The sequence below is a fragment of the Trichechus manatus genome, unplaced genomic scaffold, assembly GCF_000243295.1.
Source record: "Trichechus manatus latirostris isolate Lorelei unplaced genomic scaffold, TriManLat1.0 scaffold00037, whole genome shotgun sequence".
In the NCBI taxonomy this organism is placed as follows: domain Eukaryota; kingdom Metazoa; phylum Chordata; class Mammalia; order Sirenia; family Trichechidae; genus Trichechus; species Trichechus manatus.
Genome location: NW_004443973.1, coordinates 12,221,497 through 12,241,221, shown reverse-complemented (window position 1 = coordinate 12,241,221; position 19,725 = coordinate 12,221,497). Strand labels below are relative to the sequence as shown.

Below are 19,725 nucleotides of genomic sequence, written 5' to 3'. Positions count from 1 at the left end.
CCGTCCTCATTCTCTGGCCTCTGCAAATAGTCACTGGGTCGGAGGGTACACCATTCGCCGGGATGCCCAGCTCGGGAATACTGGGACGTTGTGTCCTTTCGGATCGTCTCCTGGGCTCTCCCTGGACATCTGTGTAGCTTGTTTGGGAAATGGGGGACATTGGAGGGAGGGGCTTTTATTTATTGAAAAACGGACTTCACCTGAGGCTCGGAGCGCTGACCAGTTTGCGGTTCTGTGGGGGCGCGCCGAGCGCACTGTCCAAACTCACGGTTTACTTTAAATGCACCCGGACAAATAAGGAGAATATGGTGATTTTTAACTTTTACAGTAACTTTTGTACTTTGCTGGTATGGAGAGGTTGGAGCCGAGTGATTTGCATTTTTAGATGTCCGTATTATTAAAAAATAATAATAATAAAAGAAAGAGAAATGAAGCCCACACGATTTTCTTATCTCCGGAGGAACACGCTTGGTGTCTTTGCCTGGACAAGAAGGAAAATCTTAATTCCCTCCGTGGGGAGAAAGAGGGGACCGATGGGCAGCGGAGAGAAAACAGGCAGGCATGAGAGAGCTCCCTAATCCAGTGGGCTTTAAAGTAAGATAAAAGCAGCTTTAAAACAATCTCCAGAGGCTAAACTCCAGAATAACGCCAGTTACCACCCTGAACGCAGTCTCCGGCGCAGGATTTAATCGCTGTACATATTATTATTATTGTTATTGATTATTATTCTTGTTCTGTAAACATGTTGCACAAGCTTAGCCTTTTTCCGTTCTGTTGTGTGTGGCTGTAAAACCCCATGTTTTGTGAAATGAGAATCTTGACATTTTACTTGTGAAATTTGGAAAATGTGATCCGTTGAAATCAACCGTGTTCTGTGTTCTCTATGTCAAAGTTTAGTTTTATATTGAGAATGTTAACTTATTGCTTTGTATCTTGGGGAAAAAAAGAACTTTGTAAATAAGTTATAAAGTTTCTTTGAGACAGTAAAATTATGGTTTTGAGAAAGAGCTGCTGTTTTGTGTACCGGTGAGAGGGCACCAGGGACATCAACGGACTATCACTGGGGACAAGCAGCATCTGGGCAGGCAACTACTGGGGCCTGGCCAGAGTGGGGGTACCAGACCCTAGGCACATTAGGTATGGACCCCTGCGAGCCGCTGGGCCTCTCTCTCTTGCTTAGCAACTCCAACTCCCAAAGAGTCTGATCCCCACGTGAGTTGGAGAGAGAGTGCCTGAGGAGGGACCTGGGGAAGAGGCGTCCGGAACAGGTGCCTGACAGGCAGAGAGTTGGGGTTCGGGAAGCCAAGGGACGTCAAGGCTGGGCCGAGAGCGGATGAAGGCAGAGTTCAAAGGCAGCTGTTCTGGGAGACTTCACCCCCCCCCCCCATCTAGCCACGACACGAGAGGTCTAGAAGCAGAAACAACCCCCTTTACCCCTTGCCCCTGCCCGTATCCGGCCTTCCGGCTCTCGCTCTCCGGGAGGGCGCTGGATCCCATAGCGGAAAGGACACCGCCAGACGCCAGGAAGAAACTGAAGGACACGTCTGTCAGGCTAACCCCCCAATCAATCAGTGCGCTCCGGGGGACAGAGAACAGTCCAAGATCTCACTCCGGCCCTTCCATAGCCGCTCCCACCCTACCCGGGCCCATCAATGAGAGGGAGGCCCATTTCGCCTAATGATCCAGGCTCTTCCCTGAGTCCTCGAGAAATGGAGGTGGCAAGAGAGGGGAGGATGGGCTCGGCTAACTAGTTGGAACCCCCACTCCAAGACAGTCTCGAAGCCAGGCCTCTAAGGGGGCGCCTCCAGCTGAGCGCTCTGGTCAGTTCGCGCCGAGAACAAGGGCTAGGGAGCGGCTAGAACCAGCTGTGGCTCCCTCCTCCGCCGCATGGCCCTGCGCCCCCGCCCAGCCTCAGCCTCAGACACCCCAGCTGAGCCCAGGCAGTATAGGAAGCTGCGGGCTGTGCTGGTTGATTTCCCGCTTCTCCCTCGCCCGCCTTCAGAGGATGCTTCCCGCGGGGGCTGGCCCTCCTCCTTTTGGGGGGTCTCTTCTGGCGCGCGGTGGGGAGCAGAGCCGGGAAGGCAGTGATCTGTGTTGTGACAAGCACCCATTTTTCAATTGGTGCTGGTGAAAGATCAGATGTGCGGGCCCTTCTGACGCCCTTTGGAAAGGGGCGGAGGAAGCGGCGGGGAGGGGTGGTGAAGGGGAACGGGAAGGTAGTGGGGGATGGAGCCCGGGACCTGGAGGCCCCTTGCGGGCCTGGGATCGGAACTTTTCTTCTCTCGCCGGCCCCCAGAACCTGGAGCGCTAGAGGAGATCAGACCACCACGACTAGGATGCGGGCAGATGGATGGGCCTCAAACACAGAGTGAACCAAATTTCCAGGCTGGGCTCGGGGCCCTGGGACAGGGGGCATTTCTAGCTTAGTTTCCCCTGTGAGGTGTAGCTTTGCCAGCGAGGAATTTCTCTCGCGCATCTGACTGGGGCTCCCCGGAAGGCAGCCGGGCCCAAGCCTCAAGCCACAGGCAAAATCTGTTTGGTCAAGCGGATTTTAATACTTTGAGATATTAGCTTATACTAATTTAATAATCTCTTGCTGACAGTTCAAATAGAGAAATTATTAGTTTTAGCTCAACGAAGGCGGTCTTTAGTTAGACTGTATTTATAATTATAAGCGGTTGTACTTTTAAAAAATGTTAATCTCAGTATAGGCCTAATTAATGCTGCCTTGTTACTGACAAGTAGTTCATCAAATATCTGATTCAAAGATTTTCATAATGAGTATATTAATTAAACTATGAATAATCTAAAGGTGGTTATATTTAAACAATACCTCATTATAATGATTAAATACTGATTTTGAATATTATGTCTTAACAATTGTCACTTAGAAAACACAACCTTTCCTTATGTATGAGTCTGTAATGGCAAAATGCAATTTTGGGATTTTTTTTCCCTTGTTCAAAAAATGTGAACCTCATTTTAAAACACTTCTGAAATAGGTTACACACAGCTTAATGATTATCAAAATGACTCTTTTCTGCAAAAAAGACCCCAAAGTGCGCGTACAGCTGCAAACCCAAGAGGGTCAGCATCATTTCACTGTATTCTCTTCTTGATTACAAGCCAGGCCCATCAAACACAACATAATTACAGTAATTTCAGGTTTATTTATTCTAATGCAGTTTCCCCATCTCTCTGGTAATTATGAGCAATTTTTTCGCCCAGGGAATCTTTTTGCATTAACAAAAGAGATAACACACTGAAAGCCAAATTTGCTGTGCATTGAGAAAAGGAAAAAAAATCAAATAGGTGCGAGCTGCCATCTCTGCAATTCTACGGTACCGAAGCCGGCAAATTGCTTGCAGGTGTATGGAGCAAGCTTGTCAATGGCCGGGCCTCCAAATTAGCAAATGCACAGCATCGAAGTAATGAAGACAGACTTAGCAAAATTGCCCAACAACAGATACCTCTTTAATATCTTCTTTTACATGCACTGGCTATAAAAGGGGTAATAGGGGTGGAGGTGGGGCAGAAGAAACAAACCCCAACCCCCTCCTCACTGGTCTTGGCTTTCAGAAGCCTCCAGGGCTGCTGGGCCCTGCAAGTGGTGGTCTAATTGCAGAAGAACTCAGCTCCTAAATCTAGGCAATATATTTAAAAATATAAAATTGGAAACATGTTTACAATTTACAGCTTTCCTTCATTGATCATTTATTTTTCCTTCTTTCTTCTTGGAATCTGCACCTGGGCTGGGTTGGATGACTCCTCAGCCTTCCTTATTTGGCACTAGTTTTAAGAGCCACAAAAAAGTTTTTACTCCCCAGCTATCTGCACAGAGTCTGAATTCATCCTCAAAGTGTCATTTGATGTAGAAATTAACTACATACCTCCCCTTGTAAAAATTGTCCATTTCTGTCACCTAAGCAAAGGGAAGTCTGGTGCTGGATATAGAACCCTATCAAAATCAAGATCAAGAGAAATTGGGAGGGAAGAAGCCATCCAGGCCCCCAGCTATGAATCTTTATCCTGGTATCCATCTCTTTGTTCCTGTGTATTTTATAAGCCAGTTTCAGAATTCTCTGTTTTTTATCATCCCACTGCTTGGGTTAAACGCCCTGAAACTGTAGGCTAAAGCAAAGTTTTCTGTTCCTCATCCCACATGGCCATAGGAACCTCCGTGGTATGCAGTATAGAGAGTAGTGGCCCCCCCTCCCATCACTAAGAGAAACCCTCCTCCAGTCCCGAGCTCCACAACAAACCCCAACTCCAGAGTAGACAGGCAGAAGGCTCTTAAGTAAGGGTGCCTTCCGCAGGCTCAAGAAACATGTCACCCCCCCCCCACTCCTTTCCCACCCCCTCCCTTATCCCCCAATCTTCAGGGATTAACACTTCCTGAAACACCAAGTGTTTTCATAAAAGGAAAAAAAAATAATCCTGACATCGCTGACAAGAAGTTTTGATGGAAGAATTAGCTGGTGCATACATAATCACTCCCCCACCCTCCTACTCCCGGAGCGGGAGCCGCCGCGGCGGGCGCAGCGCAGCCTTCCAACCCTCTGAAAAATGAAACCGGCTTCCACCCTTACCTTCTTCAGTGTCAATTTCAGATAATCTGGACACACTCTTTGCTACACCAAATCAAAAGGGTCGAATGCGGCTTTTGGCTGGGAGAATGACGGGAGAAAATAGGCAAAAAAAAAAAAAAAGAAAAAGAAAAAGAAAAAAAGAAAAAATAGAAGAAAAATACAAAATCAAGCAAACCAGAGCAAAACAAAACCAGGAAACAAAAAAGAATCCCTTCGCCCCATCCTCCTGTCCCGAGAGTAAAGAGTGGAAAGAGGTCCCCAGGACCAGGCGCCTCCGAGCGCCGCAGGCTTTTTGCAGCGCTGCGCTTGCAGAATAGGACTGAAATTTTCGGCTATATAGCCTCTGTCTTTATAGCTGATGAAAAAAATTGCAGATTATTAGCATAAATGTTTACTCTTCATTACGCTGATGACATTGTGCACTCGAGATCTTGGTAATCTTTGGGAAAATTATGAGTAATTTTTAAAAATTTTAAAGCAGCAGCAGTTACCATGCAATTCAGGCTAATTCTGCGTAGGCTCCGAACGGATATAATTATCGAGGAGTCAAGATGTTATGCTAAAAACTATGCATTGATATTCCCATTTATTATGTACATACAACTTTGACAATGTTGATGCTTGAAATAGCAGGAAATTGTCTTGCGCAAAAATTACAGTCCATATTAGGACATCTGAAATTGCGAAGAATTATATAGTAATTGCAGGCTTTCAGATGGGAGAGCCAGAATGCTCAAACTAGTGCAAATGTGGATAAAATTACAGATCAGAGCAAAAATTAGGGGAAAAGGGGGTCTGGGATTTTTCAGGTTGGCTATAGGATTCCGGAAGTGTCTAATGCCACATGATTGCTGCAGCTTTAGGGGAGACATTCATGCCTCAAATAGCGCCTTGGCCGGGCGGCTTTAATTGAATTTCTTGGGCTTTTTCTTTTAATAGGGACAAATGAGAAAATTGGCCACCCAAGGCACATTTTCACTGTCCTCCCTGTGAACGTGTCGGGGAGAGAATCCCTTTCCCCTCGCGCCTGCTCTCCTAGGCTCGGATGCCCAGAGGCCCCAGCCATCCACCCTCAAATGCGGCAACTGAGCAAGAAAGTGACTGAACCAGATTCCCCCTCCCGCCACCTCCTCCTCCTCTTTTCTTTTTCCTCCTATTCTCGCCTCCTCCTTCCTTCGGCCCCTTTCCCGGATTCTTGCAAACCCCCCTTCACAAGGCAGAACGACAGCGCCCAGGAACCCTCATGCCGGGCCCTGGAGGCAGTTGGCGGGGAGTAGGGTGAGGGGGGAGCTGGTTAACTGAGGAGGTGGTGTGAGGCGGTGATCGCCCCAGAGACAGTACCAGCGGTAGCCGGGTGCAGGCGAATACGAGCCTGTTACTTGGCAGCTTTGGGGTGGGGGTGGGGGCGAAGAGGGAAGGAGCTGAGCGTTCTCGGGGTCTGCCCCGCGACCGCCTAGGCTCTTCTTTTGTCTCCACCGCCCAGAGATAGCATCCCGCAGAAGCACTCACTCCTCACTTGGGCGGCGCTTCTCGCGGGCACCGTGACACCCTGCGACTTTAAGAAGCCAAGGCCGGGCCGGGGAGGGGGATGCGGCCTCGAGGCGCGGCTGAGGCCGCTCGGGGCGCCCGGGACTCGGTTGGGTTCCCGGGCCAGAAGTCCCCCCAGTTCAGGGAGAGACAATTTCACCCCTACGGTGTCCAGGACTCCACAACCACAAAAAGGAGGCGAGCGGGAGCTTGGGGGCCCGCCATGTTGGTTTCTTGCCGGCCCAAGTCCTCCTCGCTCCACGTCCAGTCCTTCCCTCCCCGTCGTGTATCCTTTGCCCTGGGACTCCTACTCTGCCCAGCGTTCCCAGTCGGCCTCGTCGAGCCATTCTCCACCTCCCGCGGCTCCGCGCCTACCCCTCGCCCCCCAGCTCCCAGCGCGGGCCACTTCCGCTCCCGGACGCAGCCAGTGGCCCCAGGACTACTGGGGATCCCCAAAACAGGCCTCGGAAGAACGGGAGCGCTGCCTCGCAGCCCGCAAACGGCCGCGACTCTGCAGTGCTTGCGCTCTGTCTGGGCCCGGAGGGCGAGAGGGGAGCCGGCCGGGGAAGAAAGGTCTGTCTGGCGACTGCGTGCGTTCTCCCGTGGAGGCGCCTAGTGGCTGCTCCTTCAAGACTTGCCCGCTCTTTCTTTTCGTGAAACAATTGTCTCCCCCGCCCCCGCCCCCGGCCCCAGGCCCCAGGGCGGAATGTAACATCTTGTACTGTGGCAATCACTGCCAAACCCGTCCCTGCGAGAGGAACTTCCGCCGGGGGGGCCTCCGAGGGCTGGGGGCCTCCGAGGGCTGTGGGCTTCGGCATCCGTCTGCTCCGGTGGTGATGGCTCGCCCCGCAGATCCCAGGCAGGAAGGAGGGCCCGGCGCGGGGAGGCTCCCCTGGGGCTGCTCTCGACGTCACGACCCTGCGAAAAGCCGCCAGTCTCAGGAGAGCCTAGCCGGCCAGCGCCAGGGGCGCGCGTTATCCGGGGCCAGTATCGTGCCCCACCCACCTGCTGCCCCGACTCTGGACCCCAAAGTCGAATAAGAAGGGGTCTGTCTGTATTTCAGGAGGAAGAGAAGATTTGTAGCTTCATTCTCAAAGGGGCCTCTGACCCTAAACAGGTTAAAGACGCTGGCGGTCGCTGTTTCCTGGCGGGAAAGAAGGCAGTTTGCGACTTTTGCGCGAGTGCTGGAATGGGGGGTGGGGAGTTGCGCCTGGGTTTTACTGTCCGGACGAAGGATCATTTTAAAGGAAGGGGGGCTTTCTGCTCCCCAATATAATTCTTTTTCCGGGGGGGCTCTTCACGGCGGAGGAAAGCCGCTTTCCCACTACCTCCAGGTCTCCTACGACAGAGCTGTTTGTAAACAAAGCTCCGGTCTTCTCGCGCTTTCTCCGCCCCACCAAACCTGATACTTCCCGCAAACTCGCCCACCAGTCTCGGAAATCCTTACACAGGACGGGTATTCACAATTTTCACAAGTAATCCTGAAAGAAGGCCGAGGGGAAGCCTCCTAAATGGTCCCATATTGCAGCCGCGCTGATTAGGCCCGGGATCCGTTCCCTTTCTTCTGTGCCCTCCCCAGCTCCGGAGTCCCGAGGCAGCGGCGGGAAGCTGGGACAGCGGGAGGGGGATCTGCACCCCGCAGATCGCCGCGCCGGGGGCGGGGTGGCTGGTCGCCGAGCGCGGGGGCGGGAACCCAGGGAATGCGGGCACGCCCGGGAGGCGTGCAGCCAGCAGGGCACTCAGGGCTAACGCTCTGCCCAAGTCCCGAGCAGCCCTGCCAGGGAGGAGAGCGGGGAGGGCCTGGCATCCCTCACTCTTCGGCTTCCCTCCCCCCTGCTTCCCAGCGCTTGTCACATCCTGTCTCTGGCCTGATATTTCACGTGAGCAAATGGAAGGGGATTGATTACAATGAAGATTTATATGCGTTCCGATCGCGGCTGCTTTCCCAGTGTAAGGAGCCCATATCGCCGCTTCCCATTTCCATTTTTCATTCGCGTCTTGGGGAGCGCAGGCGGCCGCGGGGTGGGGGTGGGGGGACGTGTCGGCGCGGCGGCGGGCTGATCACAGGGCTCCGCGTCTCCGGGGGGCGGGAGTCTGTGAGAAAGGCTTGCCAGCGCGTCGCCCCCGGCGGGGCTGGAGCCGGCCCCCGCCTCCCCCAGCCCGGCTTTGTTTCTCCCCTCCCCCGTTCCCTCTCACCACCCCTTCACTTCTGGGACACAGGAGCGTCCTGGCGCTCCCTTCTCTTTGCCCGTCTCCTTGTCTGCGGAAACGCCCCCTTCCTCTGGCCCCTGCACCCTCCTGCCCTCGGCCTCGCCGGCTCCCTGGGGAAAAGCGCGCCGTGGCCCAGCCGCCGCCGGGTGCCAGGTTCGGTGACTCCGGCGAGTCTGTGGGGCCTCGGCCCACCCTGGAGCTGGGGCCGCCCGCCCTCCCGGCTCCCAGGCTCGGTTCATGCCAAGGCCTGTTGCGTGATTCCAACTTGGGCTGACATTCCCTGCCCCGGGCGCTCCGGCGTAGGCCTCTTAATCATCTTGTCTGCTGCAGATCCTCGACACCAGCCAATTTACTGCCCCGTCTCTCCGCCGCTGGTTTCGGGAGGGGGGAGGGGAGTGCGCGCAGAAGAGGGGAGGGCACAGTCAACCGCAGGAGGAAGGCTGGCACCAGCTACTGGCACTAAAGAAACCACGGAATTTGGAGCTGGGGGAGGTAAGGGATGGGGATCTGCCAGGCAGCGGCTACTAGGATAGCCCATGATCGCAGGTCAACGGGCTTCAGCCCAGGCCTCCCTGGCCTGGGAAAGCAATGCAGAAATGCAAGCAGAGACTGGATTTGTGTAGCCTCCCTGCCTTCCCCAGGGCCCCAACTCCATGGACCATACTCTGTTGTGAGTCAAACTGGGAGCAGGCCCCAAATCAATCTGGCCAGAAAAATTAGGATTCTCCCCGAGATGATGCCACTTATTTTATTTTTTGGCAGGACAACTTGAATATATACAACAAAGATGGCCTGGATAACCATACTAGAGGAAAGGAGGCCTGGATCTGGTGAGCAGAGCTCTCTGGCTTGCCCCCACCCTCCTCTCCAGCAGAGGCCAGTCCTTTCATAGAGGATGGCTGAGGTTCAGGCTCCCAGGTAAGAAAGTGCCAGAGTTCTCCCAGTTCTAGGGCGCTGCTCTTCCACACAGTAAAGGCCTCTGGGTAACTGTGCCTCATAATCACAGGCAAAAGCAAAGCCTGTTTGGTGGCACTGTGACAATACAACAATATCAGTAATAGCTAAAATTTATTGAGTGCTTCATTAGGTGCTCACAACTCTGGGAGATAGCTGTTATGATTTTTCCTATTTTATAGATGTGGAAACTGTGGCACAGAGAGGTTAAGTGGGTTGCCCAAGGTCACACAGCTAGTCAGTAATTGAAGCTAGGAAGCTTCTAACTGTAGGCCGCAGCACCTCTTAAGGAAGAGACTTTTAGTTTAGACTTCCGTTACCCATCTACCCCTGGCCTTTGCAAAACCCATTGCCTTAAAGTCGATTCTGACTCATAGCGCCCCTCTGAGTAGAACTGCCCCATAGAGTTTCCAAGGAGCGGCTGGTGGATTCAAACTGCTTACCTTTTGGTTAGCAGCAGATCTTTTAACCACTGTGCCACTAGGGCTTCTGGCCTTTGCAGGGGATGCCATAAAGTAGGGTCACTTCCAAAGTGGGAAGCTCCTTGGGTGGGGCCCATGTGGAAAGCAAAGCTGAATGATGTGTAGAACTTTCTCCTCCCAGAGTGTGAGGTCAAAAGATGCCATTCTTAAAGAACTATGCATCAGTCTCTGTGTGAGTGTGATATGTGCATGTGTGAGTTTGTGTATCAGTCTATGTGAGAGTGTGTGTGTAAATGTGTGAGTGTACGTGAATTTGTGTCTGCGTGTGGTTATATGTGTGTGTGATTGTGTATGTGACTGTTCAAGTGTGTGTCATTGTGTGTGCCTGAGTGTGTGAATGTATGAGAGCATGAGTGTGACTGTGAGAGTGTGTGATAGTATATACGGGTGATTGTGCAAGTGTAAGTGTGTGTGCTACCGCGGCCCTGAGTGTGAGGGTCGCCCGGCATTTCACAGCAGCCAACCGCGCCTCCCGAGTGCCTGGGTGGACTGACTCACTGAGTCCTCCGCCCAGCCAGCGCCCCGCTCTCCCCCAAGTGCCACGGGGCAAGTGGAGATGAGGATTTCGTGTAGAGGTCTGACCCCCGGCAGCAGCAGCCCTCAGGCCCCCGACAGGAGGTCCCCACGGGGGCCCAGATGTAAGTCCCGGCCCGCATCGGGGGAAGCGGGGGCGGCAGAGACAGCCCCGGCGAGGGGCGCCGGCGCCGGAGAGGCCCGGCGGGCGGAGGTTGGAGCCGCCCGGCGCTGAGTGACTCACCGAGCCGCGAGCTGGCGAACCCCGCGCCCCGACCTGGGCGGGGGCGGAGCGTGAACTCTTCCGGCGGCTGTGCACCAAGCGCGCGGGTCCTCGCCTCACCCCGCCTCACCGCGCTCGCAGCCTCTGAAAGATGGAAATGTCGTCTCGGATGATCAGGTTCCCGGCCTGGGCGGTGGCTTCAGCTCCCAGCACGTGACCGATGGAGCGCTGGCCCCAACGAAAAAACGCACACATCCAATGAAAACAATAATTTATTTAAATAATCTCTTCATATTGTAAAATCAACATTAAGAGCATGTTGTTTTCATAATAAATAACCCCAAAATACCGTTCATTTCAAGAACAAAGACCTTAGGATAAGACAAAACAAATCCAAATCAGTAGCTTCATGTAACTGAGAAATTTTTCAAAGGGAAAAAATAAAACGAAGAGGTTGCTGAGGTCACTGCTAAACCTCAGTTTTCACAGGAGGCTTACAAAAAAGTCCGCGAAGATGAGTATTTTTATACAAATAAATCAGTGGGAAAATCTGCACAGACACCTTTATTTACAAACTCCGTGTCCAAGTCCAGGCTAATAATCCTGAATAGGTTTTAAAAAAGATAATTTAAACACTTTTTTTTGCAATGTTCACATATTAAAAAATCATTTTTTCTCCAACATCAAAATGAGGTCATCCGCAAAGGCACCTAAACTTTTAAAAAAATAAAAATTAAAAAACTCCACTGGTGATTGATGAGGAGAGAGCTAAGGAGCGTTCCTGGGGCAGCACTAAGTCGGGAAGGGGGGCTCTGAGGGCTGCAAACAGCAGGGCAGGAAAAAAGCGGCGGGGCGGCCCGGGTCAAGGGGGCACGTGGGGCAGGCGGGACCCCGGGAGGTCAATAACCGAAGCGACTGGAGCTGCGCCTGGGGGCAGAGGAGGAGAAAGGAGCCTCTGAGGGCCTGGACGCCTCTCCGACGGGTGAGGCAGCCCTCTCGCGGCCCGGGGCGAGGACGGCGCCGGACGGGCTCGCCGGGCGGGGAGGATAAGGGAGGGGAGGCAAGGCCGAGGCGGGGCACCACACGGCCGAGGCCCGGGGCTCAGGTCAGCAATGCAGCTGCAGGTTACGGCTTTCGCCACGCTGCTGCTGCCCGGCTCCCCCAAGAGGAGCTCCAGCGCACAGGGCGTGGAGACGACTCCAGTCCCAAGCAGCTCCGTGGCCGCGCGACGGAGCAGGGCCTGGGGCGGGCTCGCCCGGGCCGCAGCCTCTTGGAGGGGTGGGTAGTGGCAGCGGGCCAGCAGGAGGGAGCCTCTGGCTCTGGGTGAGGGGGGGCGAGCTCTGAGGCTAACTGGTCTCTGCTCTCAGTCTCTGGCTTAGGCTCGGTGGGGTTAGAAAATCGTCCCGGCGCTCACCGGGGCGCCCCCGCCTCCGTGGTGGTGGTGGTGGTGGTGATGCGGCTGCGGGGTCTGTGTCGGATGCAGCAGCGGCGCGGTGGCCTGCAGGTGGGATGCGGAGCCGGAGGCCTGGTGGTACCACGGGTAGTTGCCCAGGAATGCCGAGGCCGCGCTGCTGGGGCTAGAGCCCGAGCTGCCTGCGCCGCTGCCACCGCTGCCCGGGCCGCCGCCGCCGCCGCCCCCCATCCGCGGCGGTGCGCCGAAGTCCCAGGAGGTCGGAGCCGAGACCGGCGGTGAAGCACAGGGTGGCGACGCGCTAGCTCCCGGGTGCTGCTCCGAGGGGATCTCGCCGCTCTTCCACATCTTCTTGAATTTCGACCGGCGGTTCTGGAACCAGATTTTGACCTTTGTGGAAAAGGGACCAGAGCGTTAGTGGAGGCACCTCGGCATAGGGCAGGGGAGGGGAGGAGGCGAAGATGAGAACCATGGCCGGCTAGAGTGGGCACCGAAGGTCCAGGGCGGGTAAGCAGGTCACGTGCGGCGGCCTCAGAGGCTCGGATTGTTCCTGCTCCATTGAGAGGTAATCCCAAAAGGCCCGAGACTGCTGGTGTGTGTGTGGTGACGGTGACAGCAGGAGGGGGTTAACAGGGCCAGTTATTTTACCTGCTTAATTAGTAGCGCGCGGATAGACAAACGTGGTACTGGATTTCTGCCCCAACGGTGTCCCCTTCCTTCCCTCCCACGAGGAGGCCCACTGGGGGATTTCAGCTTTGGGCCTCCGCGAAGTCTAGGCCGCCCGAGGCGCGGGCCTAAAAATCCTTAAAATTACTTTAAAAATTTAAAAAACATTCCTATGAATCCGCCTGCTTTCCAGTCAGCTCGGGCCGGCGCCCCCCGCCCCCGCAGGCCTCGAGCCTCCACCTGAGTCTGGGTAAGGCCCAGGGACGCCGCCAACTCGGCTCGCTCGGGCAGTGCCAAGTATTGAGTCTTTTGGAAGCGCCGCTGAAGAGCTGCCAGCTGGAAACTAGAGTAGATGGTGCGGGGTTTCCGAACTTTCTTTGGTTTCCCGTTCACTATCCGGATTTCAGGCTCGAGGTCCTCCTTCTCTGCAAGGAAACGCAACCGTTTAAGAGGCGCACAACCCCAGGAGCCCAATAGTTCCCGCCCGTTTGCAGGGCCCAGCGGGGGACTCGGCCTGAGACGGAAGGCGGGTTCTTGGAGACGCTGAGCCGCGCCCCGGCGCAATTCGCAACGCGCGGGTCGGAGCCTCCCCGGAACCCGGCTGCTGGACCTTCCAGGGAACGGGAAGATGGGCACAAACCGGAGAGAAAGAAGCAGGTGGAAAGAAACCAGGGTTACCACGAGCCATGTACTGCGTGCCCACTCGGTCTCCATGGCCACCCGGTCCCACCAGTTGTGCGCGAAGGACGTACCGGGTGACCCGCTACAGAGTGGAGGCCGGGGAGGGTAAAGTGCGCGGAGCCGGCGGGCAGCAGGGCTCCAGACAGACCTCCGCCCCACACATTTTTATCCTACCCACCTTAGTAACTGGACCGACTCAGCACCCTTAACACCAGCGTTATGCATACCAGGCTCGTTGTTGGCCGGGGACGAACTGGTCCCGTAGGGCGCGTAGGAGGCGTAGGCGGTGGTATAGCCTAGGTCGTAGCTGCTCTTGGCGGAGTAAGGGACGTTATTGAGGCCGCTGGTGTGGTACTGGTAGGAACCCATGTGCGAGTAAGGCGAGCCCCCGCCGCCGCCGCCGCCCGCCGCGTGCTGCTGGTTGGTGTAGTAGCTGCTGTCGGTAGCGGTGGACACCGGGAGGGTGGGCGACTCCTGGGGCTTGTGGAGGCTGCTGCTGCTGCCGTTGCTGCCGCCGGGGCCGGCGCCGCCGCCGCTCGGGGGCTGCTGGTGCTGATGGTACGTGCTGGAGGCCGTGATCTGGGTCGAGTGCATATCAGCCACCAGACTGTCAAAGACTCCAGTCATCCTGGCCTGGGACGGGAAAGACCAGGGGTGGCAGGCGCGCGGGGGAACCGAGGCGCCTCCTCAGTCTCTCCCTGTCCTCTCCAGTAGCCAATGTAATTACGCGGGAGTGGGAGGGCGGGGAGGAAAACAAGAAAAGCGGCAACGGTCTAGGCGCCTCCTCCTCCAGGGGAGGCGATCACCGTGCGCTGCTCCGGACAGCTGCCGCCGGCCGCATCCTCTCCTCCTCTCAGCCGGCTCGGCTCCTTGCCCAACTCGGGATCGGGTGGGGGGCGGGCAGCGGAGGGGGCAAGGGTGGAGGGGCCGGGCCGGGGCTCCGGGAGGCGGGAGCAGGTGAGCGGCCCCGAGCAGCTTTACAATTGTCTGCCTGGCGGGCTCCAGCGGGGTAGGCATTTAACACTCGTCACGTGAGCGCAGGCCACGTCACCTAGCAACAGCCAATCAGAAGGGCCAGGCCGCGTGACGGGGGCTCCCGGGAACGCCCGCCTGGGGGGCGGGTGTCACCCCGCGCTCACAGCAGCAGCCGCGGGTGCCGAAGGGCCGCTGCTGGATAGGAGTAGCTAGGCGAGGGACTTGGGGCGGGGGGCGTCCCGGTGTCCGGAGGCCGGAGGACAGAAGTTGTGAAGACCGAGCGGCAGAGGAAGAAGCAGTGGCATCCCCCACCCCATTGTGTGTGCCAAGTACGTACCAGTACCAGGGATGCATACGTTCAGATCCGAGGTTAGTTGTCAAACACATTAATCAAAATAAAGCGGTACCAAGAGGCAGGCCAACTGTAGCTCCGCTTTTCCTCGAAGTGTCTGGCACTTACTCTTGTCAGCCACTCGGCACTTGACATAGGCAGTTGATTTAAATGATTCATAAACTACGTGCAATAAATACCGGCTTCCTAACCAACCCACAGGGATATTTAGGACAATTAATTAGATAATATTTAAACGATTTTTCCCTTGTTGCTTGAGAGAAAAGCTATATAAACTTGAAGGTATTACAGTTAATAACACATTTGAAACAACTTCCCCTTGTACTTTGCTGACTCGCAGAGGCTCTGAGTAATTACGTCTATTTGATGGCTAATTGATACCCGAAAAATGATCCCGGGGATTTCCTCTCTGGGGTGGAAAGCTAGACCGGACTGACCAGATGGCTTTCAAATTTCATTTTAACTCCAAATTCTGTGTTCTTAAAAAAAGGAAGTGGGATAATATTTAGGTGAGAGAGTCGTCTCGATCCTAAATTTATCAAGTCTCGGTAAATTTACACCAATATAAAAAGTTTTAATCCGTGCATTTCATTTAATCCTATTTTACACGTTCACACGTTAGGCCCTATTCTGCCCTTCTACTGCAATTTCTTCTTTTTTAAAAATATGAGGTGGCGACCTCCAGTATATGTCTATAACTTGATGGTTGGGCATCGTGGCCCAGCAGTAGGGGATACGCGTCTTTGGTGGACGCGGACGCCGAGTCTGCAGGCAGCGCTTGGCTAGTGGCGCCACCTGGTGGGCGGTGCGCACAGCTGTGGCGGGCCCAGTAGACACTCTAATCACGCCAAGGCGCCAGCCTCTGAAACCCCCAAAAGAACAAAACAGTAATTAAAAGCCACAAAATTGTGCTAGTGCGCGCCATCTGAATCACCCCTTCCTAAAGACATAACATGTCGCCGAAAGAGCTTGTTATAACAACTGCCTAATGGAAAACAAGTTGATACTTTGAAAAACATGATCTTTGGTCTTCTTCCCTAGAAAAAGCAAGCGTGTAATTAAAACTCCAGCATCCACACAACGCACTCTTAGCGGAATAATGAGGCAGATAATCCCGCCTTCAAGTCTGCCTAGATTTAGTTCCCAGCCTTCCTTTTGGTTAAGCAAGGCCCCTAGATGGGCAAGGGTGAGTTTAATTGCCTTGACCTGGAGCTCTGTCTCCTGCTTTCTGGGCCCCAGTTACAAAATTAACCTCTGATGTTTAATCAAGATTGCCTTTTGGTGTCTTGGCTACAAGTTCTAGATCTTTCTTTCTGCCCCCACAGTGGTAGATGTTTGACCTAAAACTGACACATTTTTAACCCCTGAAAATGAAATTTAAGAAACCTAATTACTATAGTCTTGCCTTGTGCTCTCTGCTCCTTTGTTTCCACCTTAAGGATGTCCTCCAGACTTTTTCATGGTGGCAAATTTGTTGTATTTTATTTGTACCCACGCTTCCATTAACAGCCTAAGTCCAGGTGGACTGGGGTCTGAAAAATGATATCTTCCTGAAAGGCAATATGACTCTAGTCCCCCTTTATCTGGAAAACAAGGGACTGTGTGTGTGTGTAGCAATGAGCAAGGAGAGGCAGAGAAGGTGAGAGAGAGAGAAGGAAGGAAAACCCATAACTACATTTGGAGAATCAAGTAGAGTCTTGAGATATTAATTCTGATTATTTGGCTACAACTCTGGATTTCCCAATTGTCTGGTTACTTGCATCACAATCCAAATGATTTCCTCACTGTGGTACAAAGTCATGAAGATGGTCTGATAGAGAATTGACTTTTGCCCACAATTCAAAGCTGGTGATGCCCCTCTCCAAAGTGATTTGAGAGGGTGTGTGGGGGAGGAGGGTGGCCTCAGACCGAGGTTGGGAGAATAGGGCACCTGCATGAAGTCCAGGCCTCTTCCTCTACCTCAGGCACCCTCTTCCCCTTCTCTGTGTTTGGGTTTTCTCTTTCTTTGCTGGGCCAGTGTTTTACTCCTCAGGGAGCTAGAGGGGAACTCGGTGTCTCTACTCTGGCCTTGCGTCCTTCCAATCCTATCGGCTGAGACCTTCTCGCTTTGCATGCAGTGCTCACTGGGCTGTCACCAGGGCACTTTTTCTGGTCACAGGTCTTGCTGCCTTCTCCCGTGGGATCCTCTGACAACCCTTGCGCCAGGCAGAGGGCATAATCATTCCCACTGTACAGACGGACACTGAGACTCCAGGGCGGAAACGAATTCCTTTGAGTTAGATCCCCACCCCCTTTGCCAAGTAGCCGGCTTTCCCTGTTGCCATAGCGCAAACCGCAGGGTATTTACTGTAAGCCTGGGTTGAACAGCTCCAGGATCCCAGCAGACCGAGAGCACCCCAGCAGGACAGGTCTGCGCCTTGCTTTTAACACTTTGTCCCACTCTGGCCTGGGTCAGGATTCCAGGGCTTCGCCTGGTCCAGCGCTTTGCCTTTGCCAGGCTAACTGGCCGTCCTCACCGAGGGTAACCCGAAAGGTTGACGATTAGAACCTACCAAGCGCTTCCGGGAGACAAAGACCTGGCGATCTGCTCCCATAAAGATTAAAGCCTAGAAAACCCTATGGGGCAGTTCTACTGTCACATGGAATCGCTATGAGTTGAAATCGACTTGGGGGCACATAACAACTGTGTACTCACACACTGAAGAGCCAAGGCGTACCGTTGGGAAGAAGATGCCCCCTGCTGGCAGGGAGCGCGGGGTGGGCGCCAGGGTGCCCTTTGTGCGCAGCAGGGACAGGCCTACCACACTCAATTCGAGGACAACACGCGCTGCTGCTGGATCTCCCGTGCGCCCCACTGCGCACTCTTTCATGGAGAGTCTCAGGGTGTCAGTTTCCGGGCCACTGGTCCGAGAGAGGCAATGCCCGTTCGGGACCATTCTTCCCTGTCCGTTTCCTTGAAGTAGTAGCTTGGGGAACCTGAGCTTTCGAATTCCGTTGGGGTTCGTCCGAGACCTCCAGAAGATTGGGGCAGGGCAGGCGTTTGGATTATGAGAATCCCAGCCCCGCCTTTCCGCGACCAGACGGTCTCTTCCTTATGGCTGATCGCAGCTTCTTCGGGACAACTCTCGCCCGATCCTGTCTCGTTGCTAGTGTTCTCAACTTGGTTTTCCCCGCGCGAAGGGCCGTCAGCTCCCTCCCCCTTTTGTCCCTTAGGCGGACGGGGTCCCTGGCTCCAGGGTCTACGTCCTTGGATCCCACATTTTTTCCTGACTAGACCAGGCGGTAATTGAGAGGACACAATGCAGATACATCCATTGGGGGAAAAAATCCCCGGGAAAAGCTTTCAGGGACCCCGAGTTGGGCCGGGTGCTGAGATGGCAGAAACCAGCCGTGCACAGGGTGGGTAGCCCCAGGTCTTCCGACTTCCGCGCTCCCCAGGCCCCCCTCCGCATCTTCGCCTCTCCTTTCGCCTTTAGCTCAGGGATTGTCTCGGACTTCTGCATCTTTAGCAATCCCTCGCTCTACTCTCTCCCCCGTGACTTGAGTGTCGGCCAGCCACTCCTCTCCTGCCTACCGGGGCAGGCGATGTGCCAGGCGCTGGGGGTTCCTGTCCTTCAGTAGCTTGCAGTCAGTGGAGAAAGAGGGTATATTGCAATAACTAATGGTCATGGCCAGCATTTGAGTGTTTACTGAGCACTAGGCCCTCTGCCTAGCCCTTGACCTTCTTTATCTCATGGACTCCTGATAGCTGCCCTAGGTGGATACAATATTATCCACAATATCTACTCTAGAAATCAAGGCGTAGAGAGACCAAATCACTTGCTTAAGGACACACAGCAGAGGGCTAACTCGAACTTAGGTCTGGGCCAGAGGCAAAGCCGTTGTCTCTCGGGGCGGGGTTTCTGGCCTGGGGAGCACCGGAGGAGACGGCACCATCCCCACCTCTCCTGGACTTGGTGCTTACAAGCTCAGCGGAGTACGGCGCGAAGGGGCATTGGTAGCCTGGAGGCTGAGCACGCCTCACCCGCCTCAGACTCTGCCAATTGGCTGATGCGCAAAGCCCCTGAACGGCCCGCGGGTCTGCGGGCGGCCCTCGGATGGGTTCAGAGCGTTGGGGCGCGTGCAGACTCAGGAGGCAGGAGGCGCGCGCACGGACTGGAAGGGGGTCCCCCCGTCTTCCCCGAGAGACTAGGAGGCGCGCGGGCTGTGAGCGGGAGGTTTTCCTGGAAGGACCAGGGGAGGACCCCTGGACAGATCAGGGGTCGCTGGGGAGGGCGAGAGGTGGGAGATACCCCTACCCCCGGCCCCTTGCTTAGAACCGAGTTTCGGGGGCCGGATGTTTTGCCTTCGCTGGGATTCGTCTTGGGATTACTTTTGCTACCTGCTGGGGTGTGAGTAAGCCCCAGGGGCTTGAACGTGAACTAGGATTTACCTGCGCGTGCAGGAGCGAAAGCCCAGGGCTCCTGACCCGCAGGCCGCCCGGCGGGGCAGAGGGTCCCCGCAGTGCCTCGCGGGCGGCCTGTTTGGTCCCTGCGGACAGGCGCAGATACTCAGCGCTTAGGCGGGCGTGCATCGGCGGGTGAGAGAAACGCGTTCTCCTTAGATGGCTAAAAATTGCCAGATCTCCGTGCCTAGGTCGTGAGGTCCACGAACGCTGATGGGATTACCGTAACTCCTCCCCCGTCCCCAAGACAATGATGAGATTAGTTACTCTCCGCTCCCTACTCCCCGACAAAAGTGCCAGATATGCAGACCGCTGGGATGTGCATTTTGAACTTTAGCAGCACCCACACTGTGAGGTGAGAGGTATTCAAATGAATAGTTGTCGACGACGAGTATGTTCTCTAACCTGGGGAAAAAAGAAAACCAGTCTCTGACCTTTCCCGCCCCTAAGCTCCCGGCCTTCAGCTCCACGGACCCGCTGCTCCAGCCGACGCCTTAGGGGACGTTTGCGCCCCGGGGGCTGCGCCGGGAGCGCGGAGGGGAGCGTTGTCTTTGTCCTGGAACCTCCTGTCCTCTGAGTCCCCGCCGGCGCCTAGAGGACAGTTTCCGGCTCTCAGGTTGAAACGGCAACTCCTCACACTAGGGCTGGAGGCGACCCCAGTGCTGCCACCGGATACTCGACATTTACAACCGTGTGC

General features: G+C 54.9%; 1 protein-coding gene across 1 annotated transcript; it reads right to left on the bottom strand.

Moving 5' to 3' along the window:
* Window positions 1-11,716: 11,716 nt before the first annotated feature.
* DLX2 (distal-less homeobox 2) lies at window positions 11,717-14,246 on the bottom strand. Its single transcript, XM_004375507.1, has 3 exons — window positions 13,485-14,246; window positions 12,817-13,001; window positions 11,717-12,300 (listed from the first exon to the last, which is right to left on the bottom strand). Exons 1-3 carry the CDS (start codon window positions 13,882-13,884, stop codon window positions 11,890-11,892), a joined length of 996 nt encoding a protein of 331 aa, XP_004375564.1. The 5' UTR covers window positions 13,885-14,246; the 3' UTR covers window positions 11,717-11,889.
* Window positions 14,247-19,725: the final 5,479 nt, after the last annotated feature.

Excerpts from the sequence above, each read along its gene's own strand:
- DLX2 (XM_004375507.1), bottom strand. The coding sequence starts at position 13,884 with ATGACTGGAGTCTTTGACAGTCTGGTGGCTGATATGCACTCGACCCAG. Across the intron at positions 13,002-13,484 it reads CCCGGCCAACAACGAGCCTG|AGAAGGAGGACCTCGAGCCT; the intron begins GTATGCATAACG and ends GTTTCCTTGCAG. Across the intron at positions 12,301-12,816 it reads TGGGCCTTACCCAGACTCAG|GTCAAAATCTGGTTCCAGAA; the intron begins GTGGAGGCTCGA and ends TTTTCCACAAAG.